At 36.0% G+C, this 17,734-nt stretch overlaps 4 protein-coding genes and 1 long non-coding RNA gene across 9 annotated transcripts; 3 read left to right on the top strand and 2 right to left on the bottom strand.

The window, feature by feature from the left end:
• Positions 1–187: 187 nt before the first annotated feature.
• Positions 188–5,245, top strand: LOC129571959 (liprin-beta-1; the record flags this gene model as incomplete). Of its 4 annotated transcripts, none has more annotated exon segments than XM_055451849.1 (9): positions 188–394; positions 507–675; positions 1,547–1,790; positions 2,136–2,415; positions 2,490–2,632; positions 2,693–3,110; positions 3,283–3,376; positions 3,658–3,707; positions 4,004–5,245. In XM_055451849.1, coding segments are annotated over 9 exon segments (1,737 nt in total), but the record flags the coding sequence as incomplete, so codon positions are not given.
• Positions 5,246–6,173: 928 nt separating this feature from the next.
• Positions 6,174–8,189, top strand: LOC129571962 (uncharacterized). The gene is made up of 3 exons (XM_055451853.1): positions 6,174–6,465; positions 6,544–7,719; positions 7,868–8,189. The coding sequence occupies exons 1-3, from the start codon at positions 6,307–6,309 to the stop codon at positions 7,973–7,975; spliced, it is 1,443 nt and encodes a 480-aa protein (XP_055307828.1). The 5' UTR covers positions 6,174–6,306; the 3' UTR covers positions 7,976–8,189.
• Positions 8,190–8,855: 666 nt separating this feature from the next.
• Positions 8,856–12,300, top strand: LOC129571961 (dihydrolipoyllysine-residue succinyltransferase component of 2-oxoglutarate dehydrogenase complex, mitochondrial). 2 transcript variants are annotated; one of them, XM_055451852.1, is made up of 8 exons: positions 8,856–9,152; positions 9,384–9,460; positions 9,604–9,723; positions 10,191–10,518; positions 10,713–10,954; positions 11,021–11,165; positions 11,337–11,642; positions 11,824–12,300. In XM_055451852.1, the coding sequence occupies exons 1-8, from the start codon at positions 9,060–9,062 to the stop codon at positions 11,956–11,958; spliced, it is 1,446 nt and encodes a 481-aa protein (XP_055307827.1). In that variant the 5' UTR covers positions 8,856–9,059; the 3' UTR covers positions 11,959–12,300. The 2 variants fall into 2 exon arrangements, with proteins under 2 accessions (XP_055307827.1, XP_055307826.1); XM_055451851.1 differs by having other exon boundaries at positions 8,865–9,152; positions 9,384–9,472.
• Positions 12,301–13,836: 1,536 nt separating this feature from the next.
• Positions 13,837–14,980, bottom strand: LOC129571960 (uncharacterized). Its single transcript, XR_008688369.1, has 5 exons — positions 14,914–14,980; positions 14,750–14,855; positions 14,410–14,675; positions 14,108–14,349; positions 13,837–14,041 (listed from the first exon to the last, which is right to left on the bottom strand). It is a non-coding gene; the product is annotated as an uncharacterized LOC129571960 (long non-coding RNA).
• Positions 14,981–15,516: 536 nt separating this feature from the next.
• Positions 15,517–17,007, bottom strand: LOC129571958 (putative ankyrin repeat protein RF_0381). Its single transcript, XM_055451846.1, has 6 exons — positions 16,923–17,007; positions 16,753–16,851; positions 16,358–16,456; positions 15,862–15,960; positions 15,690–15,794; positions 15,517–15,629 (listed from the first exon to the last, which is right to left on the bottom strand). The coding sequence occupies exons 1-6, from the start codon at positions 17,005–17,007 to the stop codon at positions 15,517–15,519; spliced, it is 600 nt and encodes a 199-aa protein (XP_055307821.1).
• Positions 17,008–17,734: the final 727 nt, after the last annotated feature.

Here is a 17,734-nt window from a genome sequence, read left to right as displayed (position 1 = left end):
TGAATGCGTTAAAATAACGCTTCAGGCGCCTGAGTTAGCAAATTCAGCTCAGCTCAGGCCTACTCAGCAGCAAATATGCAATCTCTGGTCGATACAGTTAATCAAATTCATTAATTCAATCATTAATTGGTGTTGTTTTCGTGTACATTTTCTCTCCATCTACTCACACACACACATGCACGCACAGGAGCGACTGACACGTTCATCGTTGGAAACACAAAAACTGGAGCTGATGTCAGCAATGAGCGAGCTCAAATTACAGCAAGCCGTATTGGAGCGCGAAAATTTGGAGCTACGCGCCTCACATTTTAATAATAATACAATTGCAACGGATCGAAGATTGCCGCCCGTACCAAACACACGAATACGCACCAACTCTTCATCCGGATCAATGGTGCGTTGTTCATTCATTAATCTAAAACGAACCGTATTTTGTGAAACCGAAAGGGAAGCTAAATATACACAGTTTTATCGAGTTTTTTTTTTGCATGCTCTTCTGCCTACAGACACCGCCATCAACATATCGTCGTCAGCAAGTTGATATCCATTACAATAGTCTTCCGCGAGCGTCTGCACCAACCACATCAACACCCATACAATCGGCATCGAGTTCGGCCAATAATTCGTCGTCCATCGATTCAAATGCAAATCCAAAACGAAATGCCGTCGCATTCGGTAAACAACTTATGAATCAATACATCCCGCATTCAGCGACAAAATCTGCCTCGAATATATGTCATCAACAAATGGTTCTTTGTCAACAACCCGAACCGACATCCACATCACCGTCATTGTGTGACGGTTTTCAAAAACAAAAAGGAGTCTCTGTTCCAAACTTAGGTTTACCAAAATTATCCACAAACACACACACGCTTGCTCGTTCCGTTACGCTTCTTTTTATTTCTCTTCTTTGTTTTTTACTTCTCTCTCTCTCTCTCTCTCTCTCTCTCTTACACACACACGTATTCAGCATCCACATCTAGCATGCTCAACAATTGACTCTATTTTCTTTTTTGTTTCTAATTTTTTTTTTCAAATTCTAATGCAAATCGTGTGTTAATTTGATATCGATTTTAATTTGAACACATGCATGCGTCCTCGAATTTGTTTGCATTACAGAAAACTGAACTTGGAACACGTTCAATTTGTTGTTGTTTTTTTTTCTTCTCAATTTTTAATCTATAATGTGAAAATTCGTGAATTGATCACGATAATACTTTAATAAATCAATATTTCTTTTGTATGCCACACACATATTAATCGATAAAACCTGCTTTGAAATGTAATCATCCTCCCTCGAAAAAATAGACCAATTTTTTGGCTAATTTTTACGCATGACTTCAATTCATTTTTTTGCATATCAATTGTGTTTTGTTGCTAATTTTTTTATATTCAAATTTGCTTCTTCAATAATCGCAATGTATTTGTTTTGTCCTGAATTAATTTTGTTTTTCGAATTTCTGTTCTTTTCCACACTCTTTGTTTGGAAAAGTATCTTTTGTTATGGGTTAGAATTTATTAAACGATTTTTTTATTACACATTTAGCTCAAACCGAGAAGATTATCGATGACATTGATGTGCGCCAACAATCATCGCCATCGCCATGCTCAATGAGTAGCAAAAGCAAGAGTTTGGGCGGTTTACGGAGTATTTTTGGTAAATTGCGACGCAGCAACAGTGGCAATCTGGAAGATTTACCTTTGGACGGTGGCGAATTCCGACGAGGCGGCATTCGAGCTACAGCTGGACCACGACTTGGCTGGAGTGGTGCACCAACTACAGATATTCGGTAAGAGAAAAAAATGAGACGACTTTTCGACTCCTTTTTAACTGTTCTGTTTATCTCTGTAAAAAAAACGTCTTTTTTAAGTTTAAGAGTTTTAGTTCAACATTTCACTCAAAAAGAATATTTATGTCGGGTCAGAAAAAATTTTGGATGAAAATTATGCAGATTTTTTTTCCATTTTTATTCACCAAATTCGAAACATTGCCAAAAAAAAATATGGTGTTATTTCATGTTCATTTGTTGTAAAGAATTACTTCGATTTGAAATCGGTTACAGTCCTGGGATATCTATAATTAATTTGCCTCACGATTCTCACTTTTAAACAGCCTGTACTTTTGTGTATTTCAGACTAAACAATGAGAGATCGAAGCCATTTGCGGAATGGAGTGTGGACGCGGTGTGTGGTTGGTTTGAAGAGATGGGATTGGGCATTTATGAGGATGATCTGAAAAAGTGGCTCAAAAATGGTGGTAGCGACCTGATAAATTGCTCATCCCTTGACATTGAAAAAGAAATCAACTTAAAATCCGCATTACATCGCAAGAAAATCGTATTAGCCTTACTGGATGTCACTGGCAAGGACACCGATGAATTGTTCGTTAATTCCGGAAAATTAGATATGGTTTGGGTGAGTGAAATGAAAAGAAACGATTATGACTAATGGATTGAACATGGGTAATAACAAAAAATGTTTATGTTCAGGTAATGCGATGGTTAGATGACATTGGCTTGCCGCAACACAAGGATGCTTTTTCGAATGCTCGCATCGACGGCCGTATGCTTCACCGATTAACACTAGAAGATTTGGCCACACTTCATGTCACATCGTCACTTCATGCAGCTAGGTAAACAAAAACAAAACGAAAACAAAATTGTAACTAAACCGTTTGCCCAAACATTTTCAGTCTTCGTCGAGCGATACAGGTGATGCGAGAAAACAAATGGAATCCCGATTGTTTAGTGCGACGATCGTATAATCAGCAAATTGATGATGAAAAAGTGTATTCGCCAAGTGATTTATTGAAAGATATACATTTGTGGACGGCACACCGTGTGATGGAATGGTTGCGTGTCGTTAATTTGGCCGAATATGCACCGAATTTACGCGGCGCCGGTGTACATGGGGCGCTTATGGTTTACGAAGATCGATTCACTGACGAATTACTTGCCGATTTGCTCAGCATACCAGCCACAAAATCATTGATCCGACGACATTTGTGCACACATTTCAAAGATTTACTCGGCCGCGATATCATTCAAAATAAACGAAAAGCCGAAACAACATTAGGTTATCAACCACTTACACTGACCTCTAAAATTAAGGTAATCGCAATGCAGGAAAGGATTTTTTTTAAAATTTAGATAAAGATGAAAAATGAGAATTTTTGAATAATTTTAAATTTTCAAAAAATTCACATTTTTTTAGCATGTTAAAAAAAGTTTACAATAAATTCAAAATATAATTGTATTGAAATATTCGTCTAACTTCCTGTAGACACCGAAAAAGTCGCAATTCACGTTAAAACGAAAGAAGAACATCAAACCAAGCGATGAATGGGGCGATTTAGTTTGCCCAATAGGAGCATCAGGTAAGTGCTTCATTGAACAACATTTATTTTCCATCAACTGTAATGTTTTAATTCAATAACTATCATTTGTACGCAATTTCATTTTATTTCCATTTTAATATCCCTTTTTTTTAATAAATTTATTTAAAATTGATTCTTGATTTGAATTCTAATTTTTGAATAACGTTTTTATTTCCTATCGTATTTTGCAATTAAAAAAAATGAATAAATTTCGAATTGAATTGTTGAATAAAATATAGCTGTGTGTAGCGAAAGTGTAACTAATCAAAAATCCCTTTCAGGTGAAAATGACCAAAAGAGTCCAATTCTTTCTTCTACTAATAACACTAATGTAAGTTTAGTGCTTTGCACATAATCAACTAACTCTCTCAATCAAAACACAAGCATAGCTGTTGTTATTTGTTGACATTCAAGTGAAAAATGTCCAAGTGTATGAAAATAATTAACAGAGAGTGTAAAAAACAAATTTTTTTATCAAGTATATCTTCGCATCATTTTTCTATCCATGCTTATGTGATGACATTATTTTCAAACAACAACATTTTCTTCTTTCATTCTACCCACAATTTTCATTTTCATCTCATTCGAACACAAACACACAATTCTAATCGCTTGTTCATTTTGTAGACGAAGAATCCAGCACTGCCAACCGGCGTCGGGGCTGTTTCTCCGGAGAATAGTCCCATACCGCAAAATCACCACAATCATCATCATCATCATCATCATCAGTCAGATGTTCGAATGTATCGCGATTTGTAGCATTCAGCATCCGGTGTCGAAAATTCGGAGCAACACGATGCAATAGCAAGTGGATCGCCAAAGTCATGTTTGCGATTAACTTCAAGTTTAAGTTTAAACAATGAAGATGTTGACAAACAATTGCTCCTTTCGACAAGTGTTCCAATCAAAATAGGAAATGATACTAATAAAAAAGAGTCGCGCAAATGCAATAATCGTATTCGTTACACATTTGGATTGCGTGCGGTAAAAGCGACAACCGTCGAAAATCCAGTTTCAAATCAAAAGGACAACAGCAGCAACGATGGCATTGCACAAAAGACAACACCACCAACACCATTACAACCACAAAAAGAACAGGAACATGAACAACCAAAATCAAACTTAGTCGATAATTTAAGCAAAAATAACGCAAAACTGGTTAAACAAACTACAATCGACTATTATGTTTAACGCACGATATATGTTTTCTTCGTTTCGTAGTTTTTAGTGTTAGAAGAAATCAGTGCCCAAATTTTTATGAAACTAAAAAAAATTAATGAATTTATGTTAACCTATAAAATGTTTATTATCGTACACATACAGCATGTGTATATTTTGCTATTGACCGTTCGTTTTCTTTTCTCTCATTTGACCATTAGGATACAAATTTGGCATAAAATTCATACTAATAATAAGTTGACCATACACATATATGCACACAAATACTGAACGATTTTTCTTCTCGTTTCACAATTGTTTACCGGCATAGTATTACGAACAAAAATGGACTTGATACTCAACGCTTTACAAATTACAATAATCGTAGTTAGTTGAGATTCGTTGAAAATGGCACAAAACAATAACAAAAATATCAAACCGAATATTTGATTAGAAAATAATTTGAACAAACAGAGAAAAAAAAATCAAAAACAAAAGTCACACGATTTATTACGATATATACATAGTTGATGTACAAAACATTGTTTATTCGCACACATTTGATGTTAAACACCGAACCGGGTTATTTACTAATGAGCTTATCATTCTCAGAAAGAAAATAAAGCAGCCCAGTTATTTAACAAAATTGAAAGTCTCTAATATTATAAACGAGGAATCAATTGAATTGTAATTAAACAAAATGAAAAACAATTTTGATGCAAATGGTTTTTGTTCTGAATTTACTGGTTTTTAAAGTAGTACAATCAATAATCGACTATTTCGGAGTCATTTTTGTGGCGTCTCCACTCGTATTTAACGTCCATTGTAGAAGCTTACTTGTCAAAGTTCAAAAATCAATGCAAACATATGGAAGCCTGACTGGTGCCACTTAACACACGCTTTATTCAAATATATTTTATTTCATTCAAACAAGTAATTCAGAGAAAATGAATGAGATTTAGCGGATTTTCCTTGTGTTTCAGATATTTTTGGGAATGGTTATCATTTCTGACATTCTGCTCGTGGAAAAAATCAGGTAGTTTAATGATATCCTTATGCAATATTTTCTAATCCAAGCCCTTCTTCAGCTGATTGAACCACTTCATCAAATGCAATCACTTTTTCAGCCTTCGTTCCGTCAAATGGGTCCAGTTTCGTTTTTTCTTCAATCTTACACTTTTGTTATAAAGTATTTCAATCGTAAGGTAGAAAAAATGATGAAAAGACTTCACTTCTAGCCAACAATCGTAACAAATACACGTTTTTGGCCAAATTGACATCATGCAACAACTGAAACATTGTGAAAAAAATGTTCACTTTACTCTTATTCACTGAACAGCAATGTTCGAAACTAAATTATATCAGACTAAAAGTGTTCGTGGGTAAATTCCTGCATGTTCGATTCGACCAAGTATTTCAACACCATCATCTGTTTCTGTAAAACAAAAAAAAACATGTTTTTAGTTAAAAAAAAAATCATGGTTTTTAACTGTTTTTGTTGACTATTTCATCATTATAAATAGAATTAAATAATATTATCGGTCAAAATGGTATTCATGGTCTCTGATTTAGTTTATGTCAATAGATGTCACTACAAAACGATGTTCATATTGTTTGGTTTATTTTTTTTTTTGTATTCACTAAGTGTCATATGTCTTGACAAATCTCTGTCTAGTGTAAATAATTCCATTCGCTGTTTCATTTTGCTGCTTTTGTTGTGTAAATGTGTCGTCGTTTGTCCCATCTATTTTGTGTCAGCTATTAAACGAAATATGAATAAAAGTGCGAAGCAATTGTGCTGTGTGTGCTCAGGAAGTGGTGAACATGATGCATTTGGCCGAATCCCAGTCAATGTCCACGCAAATCCAAATGAATTCCGTTTCTGGAGAGAGACAATTGCTGAATATATCGCCGATATTTCGGGCATTTATGTGAGTACAGAACAAAGAAATCTTTTATTTCGCGAAATGGTAATTTTGATTTTGTTTTCTTTTTCGAACAAAAAACAGTTAACCAAAGATGAAAAGAATTACCCGCAAAAGATATGCACGATATGCATAACATATCTGAAACATGCCGTAACATTTCGCAAACAAGTGATCAACAATGACCGTTGCATACGGCAGCAAACGTTTTATCCGGGCAATGAGCCATTTAATATTAAGGCGCTGATGCAGAATGACTACAATGGCGGTGGTGGTGGCGGTGATACGGTGTGGAATGACATGAATCTAGCACCGGAAAGCATAACATTTGACAGTCTGAAGATGGAAATCGAAGAAGCGTTCGGTGGTGAATGTGATGATTCCGACGATGAGGAAGCGGACGATGCAGCTACATCGACGACAATGTTTAACTACAAAGAAAAAAGCTTCACCGAAGATGATATCACGGATTTTGTGCACAAATCCGTTGTTATTACGATACCCGATGAAATGCGCGAACGTAAATGTGATGCATGCAAACAGAGATTCATGCTAAAAGAATCATTTGATCAGCACCTAAAGGAATGCATCGAGCTAAAACTGAACAAATTCATTACGGAAGGCTATCAATTGTTGTCGATGCGCAAATCTCGTGCACTTTCGGCCAATGAATTCAATCGACGAATGATTTTCGCACTCAAGAAAATGGTGAAATCGTTGACGTCATGCTACAAAGAAGTGTCGGACAGCCCATCGACAAATGTCGATGATAAAGTAATGAAGAAGAATAATGTCTTGGATTCATGCGATAATGTACTCAAGAAACCCATAAATACAGATATTGATTCGCTGTCATCGGTTCGGCTACCAAATTTACTCAGCTCATTGGAGGGCAAGCCAAATGTTAGCATTCAGAAAAATCATTTGTTGGAGAACAATCAACACGCGTATAGTTTTATCACAACAACTGAAAATGGCGGCAGCGGTGGCGACATTCAAATGAACACAGCATTTAGCAGCACACCAATTCCAAATCATTTCAAGTCAATTGACAATGGCAATGGCCATGATGAACCATCACCTGATTCACTATTGCAGCTAAGAAAACCACAAACCAAACACAAACGACGACATCCAAATGAATTCAATATGGTGGTCGCACAGTGCAGCCAGTGTAACCAATCATTTTCATCATTGCAACAATTCGAAGAGCACATCCGCAAGAGTCACAACTCACGCTCATCCCAAACATCGTCAAATGTAATTCGAATTTTTTTACAGTGTTTTTCTTTATTTGAAGATTTTGTTTTATTCCATCGATTTCTTTTTTATCGGTTAATTTAAGCTCATGTGTTGTTGTTATTGTCAAACAAATCTAATAATTTTTGTTTTGCATTATTATTTTTAGGTGCCAAGCCAGTCTCCATCCACTGTTGACGACAAAATTGACACACTCAATCCGGATGAACGGAACACACTATTACAAATGCTCACCAATTCAACCATCAAATTTTGATCAACAGACTCATCAATTGCTGAGATTTTTTTGTTTTCAACTCCAATTTTCATTTTTTTAAATATGACAAATTACCAATTTCTGTGAGACTTTGTGTTGAAACAAGAAAGATAAACTTAGACACACGCACCTAATTTTATTAGAACCAAGACTCAAGTACTGATCTCAGTACTTTTCATTAATGAATAAACGAAATTAACGTAAGAGATTTCAATTTTCCAGCGGTTTTATTTTATGCTAACCGAATCAAGTCGCTTCGCTGGGCCAATTGAAGGGACTTTGACTTTAATAAGAGAAATTGACTCCCAATCAACTTAAGAGAGGGTTGAAGTTGATAACATTTTCTACCCGGGAAAAATTGAGAAATATTCGCGACGAGTTTATTGATTCTAGAGTTTTACATATATTTTTCTATTTTTTAACCAACAAAAAATGTATTGTGAAAAAAAACAGAATTTTCACTCTGAAATATGGGTGTGAAAATAAGTATGTTTCATTTTATTGCATTATTTCAGCATAAAAGCCAAATTTTTCAATGAATTTCATGGAATGATGAAATAATTTCATGAATGAATTTCGTTTGTTTTTCATTTTTATCGAAAATGCATCGCTCTCAATAGCAACGTATCATCGAAAAGAAAAAAAGCATAGACAAGATATCTTTTCCCCAATCAAAATCTGCATTTCACATTATATTTCAATCGTCATTTGATCTTCTTTCGCATCATTCATCTAAATGTGAGTTATTTTGTAGTCGAAAATTCAATTCAAATTAGAAATTCATGTTCGCTGCAACAGAAAATAGATATACTGACAGTTGCTAGTGGCTAGGTATTCCGATAGGGATATATCACATGCATGCATTCGCTATATGTACGCAAAACGATAGAGAAAGAGAGCAGTAACAGCAGAGCTTGAGTGAATGTGTCAAAAATTGTGTGACATTTGTGCGACAGTTCTCGTATATGCGAAAAGAAAAATACTTATATCGGGGGTGTGCAGTGTGTGACCATCAAACAAGAGTCGAATCAATCTGAATAACGAGAAGTGAAAGAAGAATTTGTACATAAATCCCAAGAATACGATGGCAAATGTAACGTGGTTGCTGACGCGCAAATTGCCACAAAATGTGCTGAAATCGGGCTTGTGCAGCAATGGTTGCCGTGTAATTTCATCGGTAAAGAATTGTGTCTTGATATCTTTTAAAAAAAAATCGATGTATTACATAATGAATGGGTACCAGTGCGATTTGCATTGGTCGTTTGCAATTATTCTGGGCAGAATTGAGTGGTTTCTTGTTCTTTTGGAATGTTTGGAGGCAATATGAATTCAGTCCATTTCACTCATTGGCTCTTTTTTTTTGCTGGACAAGATAATAAACAAAATGATTTCTTGCATTTCTTTTAAGGTTAACCGCAATTTTGCAAATGATCGCCAGAGCAACCAAGGATCCAACATATTGAAATCAAAAGCGGCACAAACTGAGTTAGTAAACAAGTTAAGCGCTTCAACTGATAACAATGGCTCACTGTTATCAGCGCGATTTATTATTGATTTTTTTTTTTAAACACTCATGACAATTACGTGCGCCAATTTATTTTGATTGTATGTTCAATTTTGTTTTGCAGACTGTTGACAAACTCGACGAAATGGATGCATCAAAGCCGATTCATTCATGCCACCAATTCACTCTTGGAACTCATCAAAGTGCCACCATTCGCCGATTCTGTTTCGGAAGGTGATGTGAAGTAAGTGTATTGTGAACCAAACTATTTATTTGTTATTGTGTCACACTCATGTGCTGCAAAACGAAAATGTCAAAATAATGAGTCACCTGACTGTAACTATTAATTCAATTTCATAACTGTGTATCTCGTTCAAGTTAGATGTGCATGTCGTGATAAAAAAAATGAAAAATTTCAAATGCACCCAATTTTTAATGAACAAATGAATGAAAGCAGCTGATTATGAGTTGAAAAAGTGCACTTTTTATTTTGGTCTGCATTTTCAATTTTTCATTGTGTTTTTTTTTTAATCAACATGAACGATTCAATGTACCATTGTGTAACGATTTGCACTAGAAAACATTCTAATTGACCCGAGCACTTTTTCTTTCTTCCACATCTCATTTGATTGGAGTATGTTTTTGCGGTTTACTTTTGATCTTTGTACTTGTTTTATTTAAACAAATACCGTTTACGTCATTTGCTTGTAGGTTTACGTGTAAAGTAGGCGATCAAGTACGTGTTGACGATAATGTCATGGAAATCGAAACTGATAAAACGACCGTCGGTGTTCCAACACCAGTCAGTGGTACCATCGAAGCAATTTATGTACAGGATGGTGATACGGTGAAAGCCGGCCAAGATTTGTTCAAAATTAAGCCCGGAGACGTTGCTGATAAGCCAGCCGCTGCCGCACCCGCAGCTGAAGCTCCAAAACCAGCCGCCGCAGCTCCACCACCACCACCACCAGCTCAAGCAGCACCTCCACAGCCAAGCGCTGCTCCTGCCACACCACCACCACCACCTCCTCCACCCCGAGTGAGTTTTATGCTATTTGGAAGTTTGAATTTCATTTTCACGGATGAAAAGTCGTTGTTGTTGGTTTTGCCAATTGAAAAAGATGGAATTTATTGTTCATTGACATATTTTAAAACCTACGACAGTGAAACATTTTATACTAAAAAAAATATCGATTTGAATCAAAACCGTTCCAATTCTCTGTATCATTTTAGCCGGCACCAGCTCCACAGGCTAGCGGACCCGTATCAACCGTACCAATCGCTGCCATTCGACATGCGCAAGCCGTTGAGGCAACAGTCAAATTGCCACCTGAAGATTACTCACGTGAAATCACCGGCACAAGAACCGAACAACGTGTCAAGATGAATCGTATGCGATTGAAGATCGCTCAACGATTAAAGGACGCACAAAACACCAATGCCATGCTGACCACGTTCAACGAAATTGACATGAGGTAAATATATTACACATTACCTTTCTATTCACTTTAAAATTATGAACATTTCTCATTCATCGGCAGTGCAATCATGGAATTCCGTAAAGCAAATTTGGATGCGTTCCAAAAGAAGTATGGAATTAAATTAGGATTTATGTCAGTATTTTCGAAAGCAGCTGCGTATGCTTTGCAAGACCAACCAGTCGTTAATGCTGTCATTGACGGTGGCGTAAGTAGAACTCAATTACGATTTTATTGAAAACTTGAATGATGAATTTAAGTTAATTTTTGGGCAAGTGGTGAACAAAATGCACTTGAAATTCACCATCTTGCATCAACTAAAATTAAATTTTTTCAGCGTATTTGTCCAACTTTTCTTAAAAATTCTGTTTCCATTTAGGAAATTGTGTATCGTGATTACGTTGATATTTCGGTAGCCGTAGCCACACCGAAAGGTCTTGTTGTGCCCGTGATTCGAAATGTAGAGAGCAAAAACTTTGCTGATATTGAAATTGCATTGGCTGCTCTCGGCGAGAAGGCCCGACGCAACGCCATTGCCGTGGAAGACATGGACGGCGGCACCTTCACAATTAGTAACGGTGGCGTGTTTGGCTCACTGATGGGAACTCCAATCATCAATCCACCACAAAGTGCGATCTTGGGTATGCACGGCATCTTTGACAGACCGGTCGCAATCAAAGGACAAGTAAGTGATTTACTAAATCTTAGCTAACAAATTAAAAATGAAATGAAAATTCTTTCGATATTGACTAAGAGTTAAGAAGTGTTCTTTTTCTTGTAAGATAGAATTTTTCTTGCTGAGATTTTTTCTTCTTTTGTTTCGGTTTTTAAAATAAAAACGAAAAATATTCTTTCATTTGTTTCAGGTTGTCATTCGTCCAATGATGTACATTGCTCTTACTTATGATCATCGTTTGGTTGATGGACGAGAAGCTGTAATGTTCCTACGCAAAATTAAAGCAGGTGTCGAAGATCCACGAATCATTTTAGCTGGTCTCTAAGCAAATTTCCTCGTCCATTAATTTTCTTCTTTCGATTGTGTCAAGCTGCTGGAAATCAATATGCATACACATTCATATCCAAAATGTGGTTTCTTCCCACGATAACAACAAATGAAAAAAAAAACAACACAAGTGAATAATGCGTCGTTTTAGAAATATAAATCAAATTGCACCAGGACAACAAACGAATACAACTCTCATTAGAGGCGAATTTGGATTGTAAAACATCTACTCACATTTCATTGTTTGCGTAATATTCGGAAATTATTTTATTTGCAAGAGTCTTGTAACTAAATGTAATGAATATTTAAAAAAATAAATAAAAAAAAGTCTTAAATTAAAGTGATGCGTGTTCTCTTTCAACTGATCTCTATCTTTCTGTTATTTCTCTTTCAATTTGTTTTAATTGGGGAGAATTTTTCTCAAAAGTTTTCACTTACCGGAACCGGTTTCTATTTCGATGGTTTCTGTCGGGTGCTTAATGGCAAGTGGTAAATAAATAATGAATCAAAAAAATTTTCATCAATTGATATTTGCAAAGAAAAAATTTTCATAAAAATATATTGTAATTTATGGCAATCATACTAACTCTATGATTGTCCATATTGTTATAATTTTATTGGTAACTAATTTAAGTAGACTATCGATTACAGTAATCCACAACCTTTCTTCGATATTGAGGTGTAGTTTCTAAATTCAAAGAATGACAACCATTTTCTGGGTTATTTTGCCTTATTTCAACTTGACACGATCGTGACTTTTTTCAATAGATGGCGCTGTATGTGTCACATCTAAATACCATAGATAATCTATGAAAAACTTTGAACTTTCATTGATTTTGGGTTTTTTCAATAGATGGACTTATAAATTTCACGTACAAATATCATGAAAAGTTCAAATAGGGCAAATCTGGTAGTCATTCTTTGAACCCAATTTCTTCAAGCCTGAGTAAACATAAGTACAATGCTTATTCACTTCTGTTCTTCAGTAAGGAAATATCTATATCAAAACTATGGGTGGGACTGGGCGTCGAGTAAGCTTTTGATGATTCTGTTTGCGTTAAAAGAGAGTGGAAGTACATTTTTTGGGTTGTTGTCGTTTCTCGCGTAATTGATAAGAGATAACAGATTTCTCTAATCATTTGGGTAAAAAAAACTACGACAACCCGCCCAAACAGACGTGTGCACGGTCAAAAATTCTAGGGGGGGTGGGGGGTGTAAAAGGATTTTGCCTCACTTTTGAAAATCGATTATATCTAGTGTCAAATTTTCCAAATCGCTGGGGAGGTCCACATTTTGGAATCCTAGAGGGGGGTAAAACCGGAATACACCCCCCTTGCACACATGTGCGCCCAAACACCAATCTATCTCCATGGAACAGTTGGAAGTCGAAAGAAATCGAATCTCCTCTTCCACAACAAAATCCATGAAACATACTCTTTGCTCAATTTCATCAATCGAAATATCTGAGAACGCGATGTTCCAATCATTACAAAACTGCAACTTTGAAAGGATAAGAATGGCTGTATTGATTATTATGAAGGTGAATTTTAGCTCAAACTGGAACCATTTTCCTCTGTTGCATCGGATGTCCTCTCTGGCAAATATATGCTTGCACTGACTTCTGGGTTTGCTTCATCTACTCTCACGGCTATTAAGCTTTCATCATCGTTATCTATGTCTCCATCATCTTCCAGTGCATCCGAATGCATTTTTGAAAGTATTTTTTCTAAATCATCAGATTTTGGACGATTCTTTGGTTTTTCCTGCCAGCATGACAACATGAGGGTATACCTATTTGCAAAAGTTAATATTATTATTATTAAACGTCGTTCGTAAAGAGTCCATAGCTCATGAAGTGTACTCTTCGATTCTCACATTTCTTCCATAGCCTTTTTGGGTTGTGGTAATCGGGTGCCATTTTTCAATTCTTTGATTGTAAAGTAACTTGGATCATCTCCATCCGAAAATAGTTCCCAAATTACGACATCGAACGACCAAACATCAGATTTTACAGTGAATTTCTGTTCCATTCCTGTATCTGGACGAGACTCGATGGCCATCCATGGAACTGGATCAGGAGCCTGTGAATAAAACACATCTCCGTCAATTCTAATTCAAAGACATTGTTCATTTGTGCACATTCGTACCGAACCGTCTTTTTTATAATATTCACTTCCGTTCAGTGTCCGTGATAGACCGAAATCACCAATTTTAACCGTTTTATTATCACAAAACAGAATGTTTCTAGCAGCTAGATCACAATGTATGATGGGAGGTTTATTCGAAGCCAAAGATAATAAGCCTCTTGCCACTTGAGCCGCCCAACTAAGCAGATCCGTTGTTGTATATGAGAAGGTAGGTGATAAAGGTGAACGGAATGTGTCATTTCCTACAGAAAAGGCTAATTTTAAAAGATATTCTACAACACACATATATTTACAAAAAGCACCTTTTGTGTTTCTGATATAACCTGGTGTTGTAGTATAGCCGGAGAGCGCATGCACCTATGTATGAATTAGCTTTCCTTTGTTTTTTCACCTAATTCTGGACCATATTTCGATCGATTATCAAATTATGTGAATATTTTAACTGCTTTAGAACGATTATCAAAATTTTGAAAACTTGGACTGCCTTTTTAACAAGTTGGTTTATTTTTCTTGAAGAAACTTTTGAGATCACCATATGGGCAGAATTCATAAAGAATCTTTATTCCACCTGTTGAAAACCAAACGGTTTATATTTTTCAATGGCTTAAAAAAAAAAACACTTTCAAATAGATCCAAATTTACCATTGAGAGCGTTCCTAATGCCGAATGCCCCAATAAAACCAACAACATTGCAATGTTTTGGCAAACATTTTAGAATGTTTATTTCCGCCAATAATTCAGTTGTACCCTATATATATAATAGATTTCAAAGATTAGCCATCAAAAGCCAATAAAAGAACACTAACCCGTTGCTAAACATACCCCCAATTTCGTGGCAGTTCCTTTGCTGACTTTGATCGATTTCACAACAACTTTTTTCTTTTCGGAAAATGGATTTATTGGAAACAATTCCCCCTCGCACACATCACTGAAATTGCCACGACCGATCAATTTTCCTGTTAGCAGTCGACTTTGAAGTGAGGTCAAATCGTGTAAATGCATTGCAACCAGTAAAATCGGGATAATAAAAAGGAAAAGTATCACAAAAGGCCATCCAAATACTAGAAAATGAACAAAAAGTGAATGAAAATATGTTATCATCAAAATGAAATGAGTGTTTCAAAAGGGGATGTACAAAAACAGTTTTTCATCTTTTCAATTTATGAAAAATAAAGAATATTTGTGATCAACTTATTGTAGAAATCAGACGACGGAGAACAAAACAATTATTCCATACTTTAAGTGAGAAATCCCCCTAGAGTTGCACACATTATCTTCAATTTCGAGATACCATGTCCGTTTATGACTCCGAATTCTTTCAGCTTCAGCTTCAAGTAGTTTAACAACAGTCTTACGCTCTGAATTGAAAATGGAACAAATCAAAAAATTATTTGCAATTTGAATTAAGATTATAGAAGATTACCATCGTCTACAGTCCAATAAAGTGCTGTATTTTCACGAATGTCTTTGGCATTGACGTCAGCGCCGTTTTTGATGAGAAGTCCAACAAGTTCCACACGTGCTGAGTTGCAAAAGAAACAAAATCAAAATATTGTTTATGTTTGAAAGTAAGAGTTCAAACGATCACCCCGCCGTGCAGCATAATGAAGTGCTGTCTCATTGTTTTTGGTTGTAGCTTTGACGTCGGCGCCGTGTCCTATGAGGAATTTAATAGCTTCATCTTTTCCTGGATTGCAAAAGGAACAAAATCAAAAGCTTGTTTGCATTTTGAACTAAGTATTTTAGACAATTACCTGTCTGTAAACCCCAAAGAAGAGCTGTCAATCCATCCTTGTCTTTAGCATTGACGTCGGCGCCGTATTTTATGAGTAATTTAATAGATTCATCTTTTCCTGGATTGCAAAAGGAACTAAATCAAAAAATCGTTTGTGTTTGGAAGTAAGAGTTCAAACGATCACCTCGCACTGCAGCATAATGAAGTGCTGTCTCTCTGTTTTTGGTTGTAGCTTTGACGTCGGCGCCGTATTTTATGAGTAATTTAATAGATTCATCTTTTCCTGGATTGCAAAAGGAACTAAATCAAAAAATTGTTCGTATTTGGAAATATGAGTTTGGACTATAACCTCCCCAAAAAGCCCCATGAAGTGCTGTCCGTCCAAAGTGGTCTTTGGCATTGACGTCGACGCCGTGTTCGATGAGTAATTCAATAGTTTCATCTTTTCCTGGATTGCAAAAGGAACTAAATCAAAAGCTTGTTTGCATTTTGAACTAAGTATTTTAGACAATTACCTGCCTGTGAAGCCCAAAGAAGAGCTGTCAATCCATCCTTGTCTTTGGCATTGACATCGGCGCCGTGTTCGATGAGTAATTTAATAGATTCATCTTTTCCTGGATTGCAAAATGAACTAAATCAAAAAATTGTTTATGTTTGGAAGTAAGAGTTCAAACGATCACCTCGCACTGCAGCATAATGAAGTGCTGTCTCTCTGTTTTTGGTTGTAGCTTTGACGTCGGCGCCGTATTTAATGAGTAATTTAATAGATTCATCTTTTCCTGGATTGGAAAAGGAACTAAATCAAAAAATTGTTTGTATTTGGAAATATGAGTTTAGACTATCTAATACTTTACGGATTTTGTCCATCTGTAAAACCATTGATTTTGATTTGAAATAAAAGTGCAATTACCACTCTGGGCATCGTCGTGAAGCGGTGTGGAATTATCGCTTTTCAAAATGTTCGGACTAACACCCTCATCAATGAGTAATTTTACTATATCAACATTGTCTAACCAATGGTAAGGAAAAAAACACTTTAAGTTGAATGACACACAAACATATTTCATAGGAATGTGTTACCCTTTCCAGCAGTCAAATGTATTGGAGTGTCTCCGTTATCAAGTTGAATACTCATATTTATTCCTTCGCTGATCAATGATCTCATTTTGGACACATCACCTAAAATATAAACATATCGGAGCAAAATGAAATGAGTAGTTTGGAGCGAAAATGTAATACAGAAAAGTTGCGCAGAAAAATGCCAAATGAAAAGAATTATATAGTTCACTATAGTTTGCTATACAGTATACTATATAGCTGTTCCTTTTCCGCTCATTCTTCATCGACATTTTCCCGCGTAACTTTTTTGCATACATTGTAATATTCGGTGAGTGCCACTAAAAAAAATATCCACATCCATCTAGTGCGTGAGACGCATTGTCACTCATTTAGTGAGTGAGACGCACGCGGATGAGATGAAGCAAAGCGAAAGAGAAGCGGGCAACTCCATATGAACGAACGATATAGCGCGCATACATTTCATCACTCCTTCGTTAGAATACGGCCACAAACACAAACACGTCGTACCCATTGACTCTATGTTCTAGTTGCGCGCTTCCCTTTCGCTTTGCTTCATCCCATCCGCATGCGTCTCACTCACTAAATGAGTGACCATGCGTCTCACGCACTAGATGAGTGTGGATATTTTTTAGTGGCACTCAACGAATATTACAATGTATGCTTTTTTGTATTACATTTTCGCTCCAAATTACGCAAATGTCGTTATTTCGGAGTCTATCTTCAATTCGATTGACAAAAAAAATCGAAAATTTCAAATCGTGTTTTTTCATATTGTTATCAAACATCATGTTGAACCGTTTGCCTTTAAAGTT

Source organism: Sitodiplosis mosellana, unplaced genomic scaffold (assembly GCF_009176505.1).
Source record: "Sitodiplosis mosellana isolate CC-2019 unplaced genomic scaffold, AAFC_SMos_1.0 Smas_scaffold_3866, whole genome shotgun sequence".
Lineage (NCBI taxonomy): Eukaryota > Metazoa > Arthropoda > Insecta > Diptera > Cecidomyiidae > Sitodiplosis > Sitodiplosis mosellana.
The sequence above is the reverse complement of the archived record's forward strand: the minus strand, read 5'-3'. Positions and strand labels throughout refer to the sequence as shown.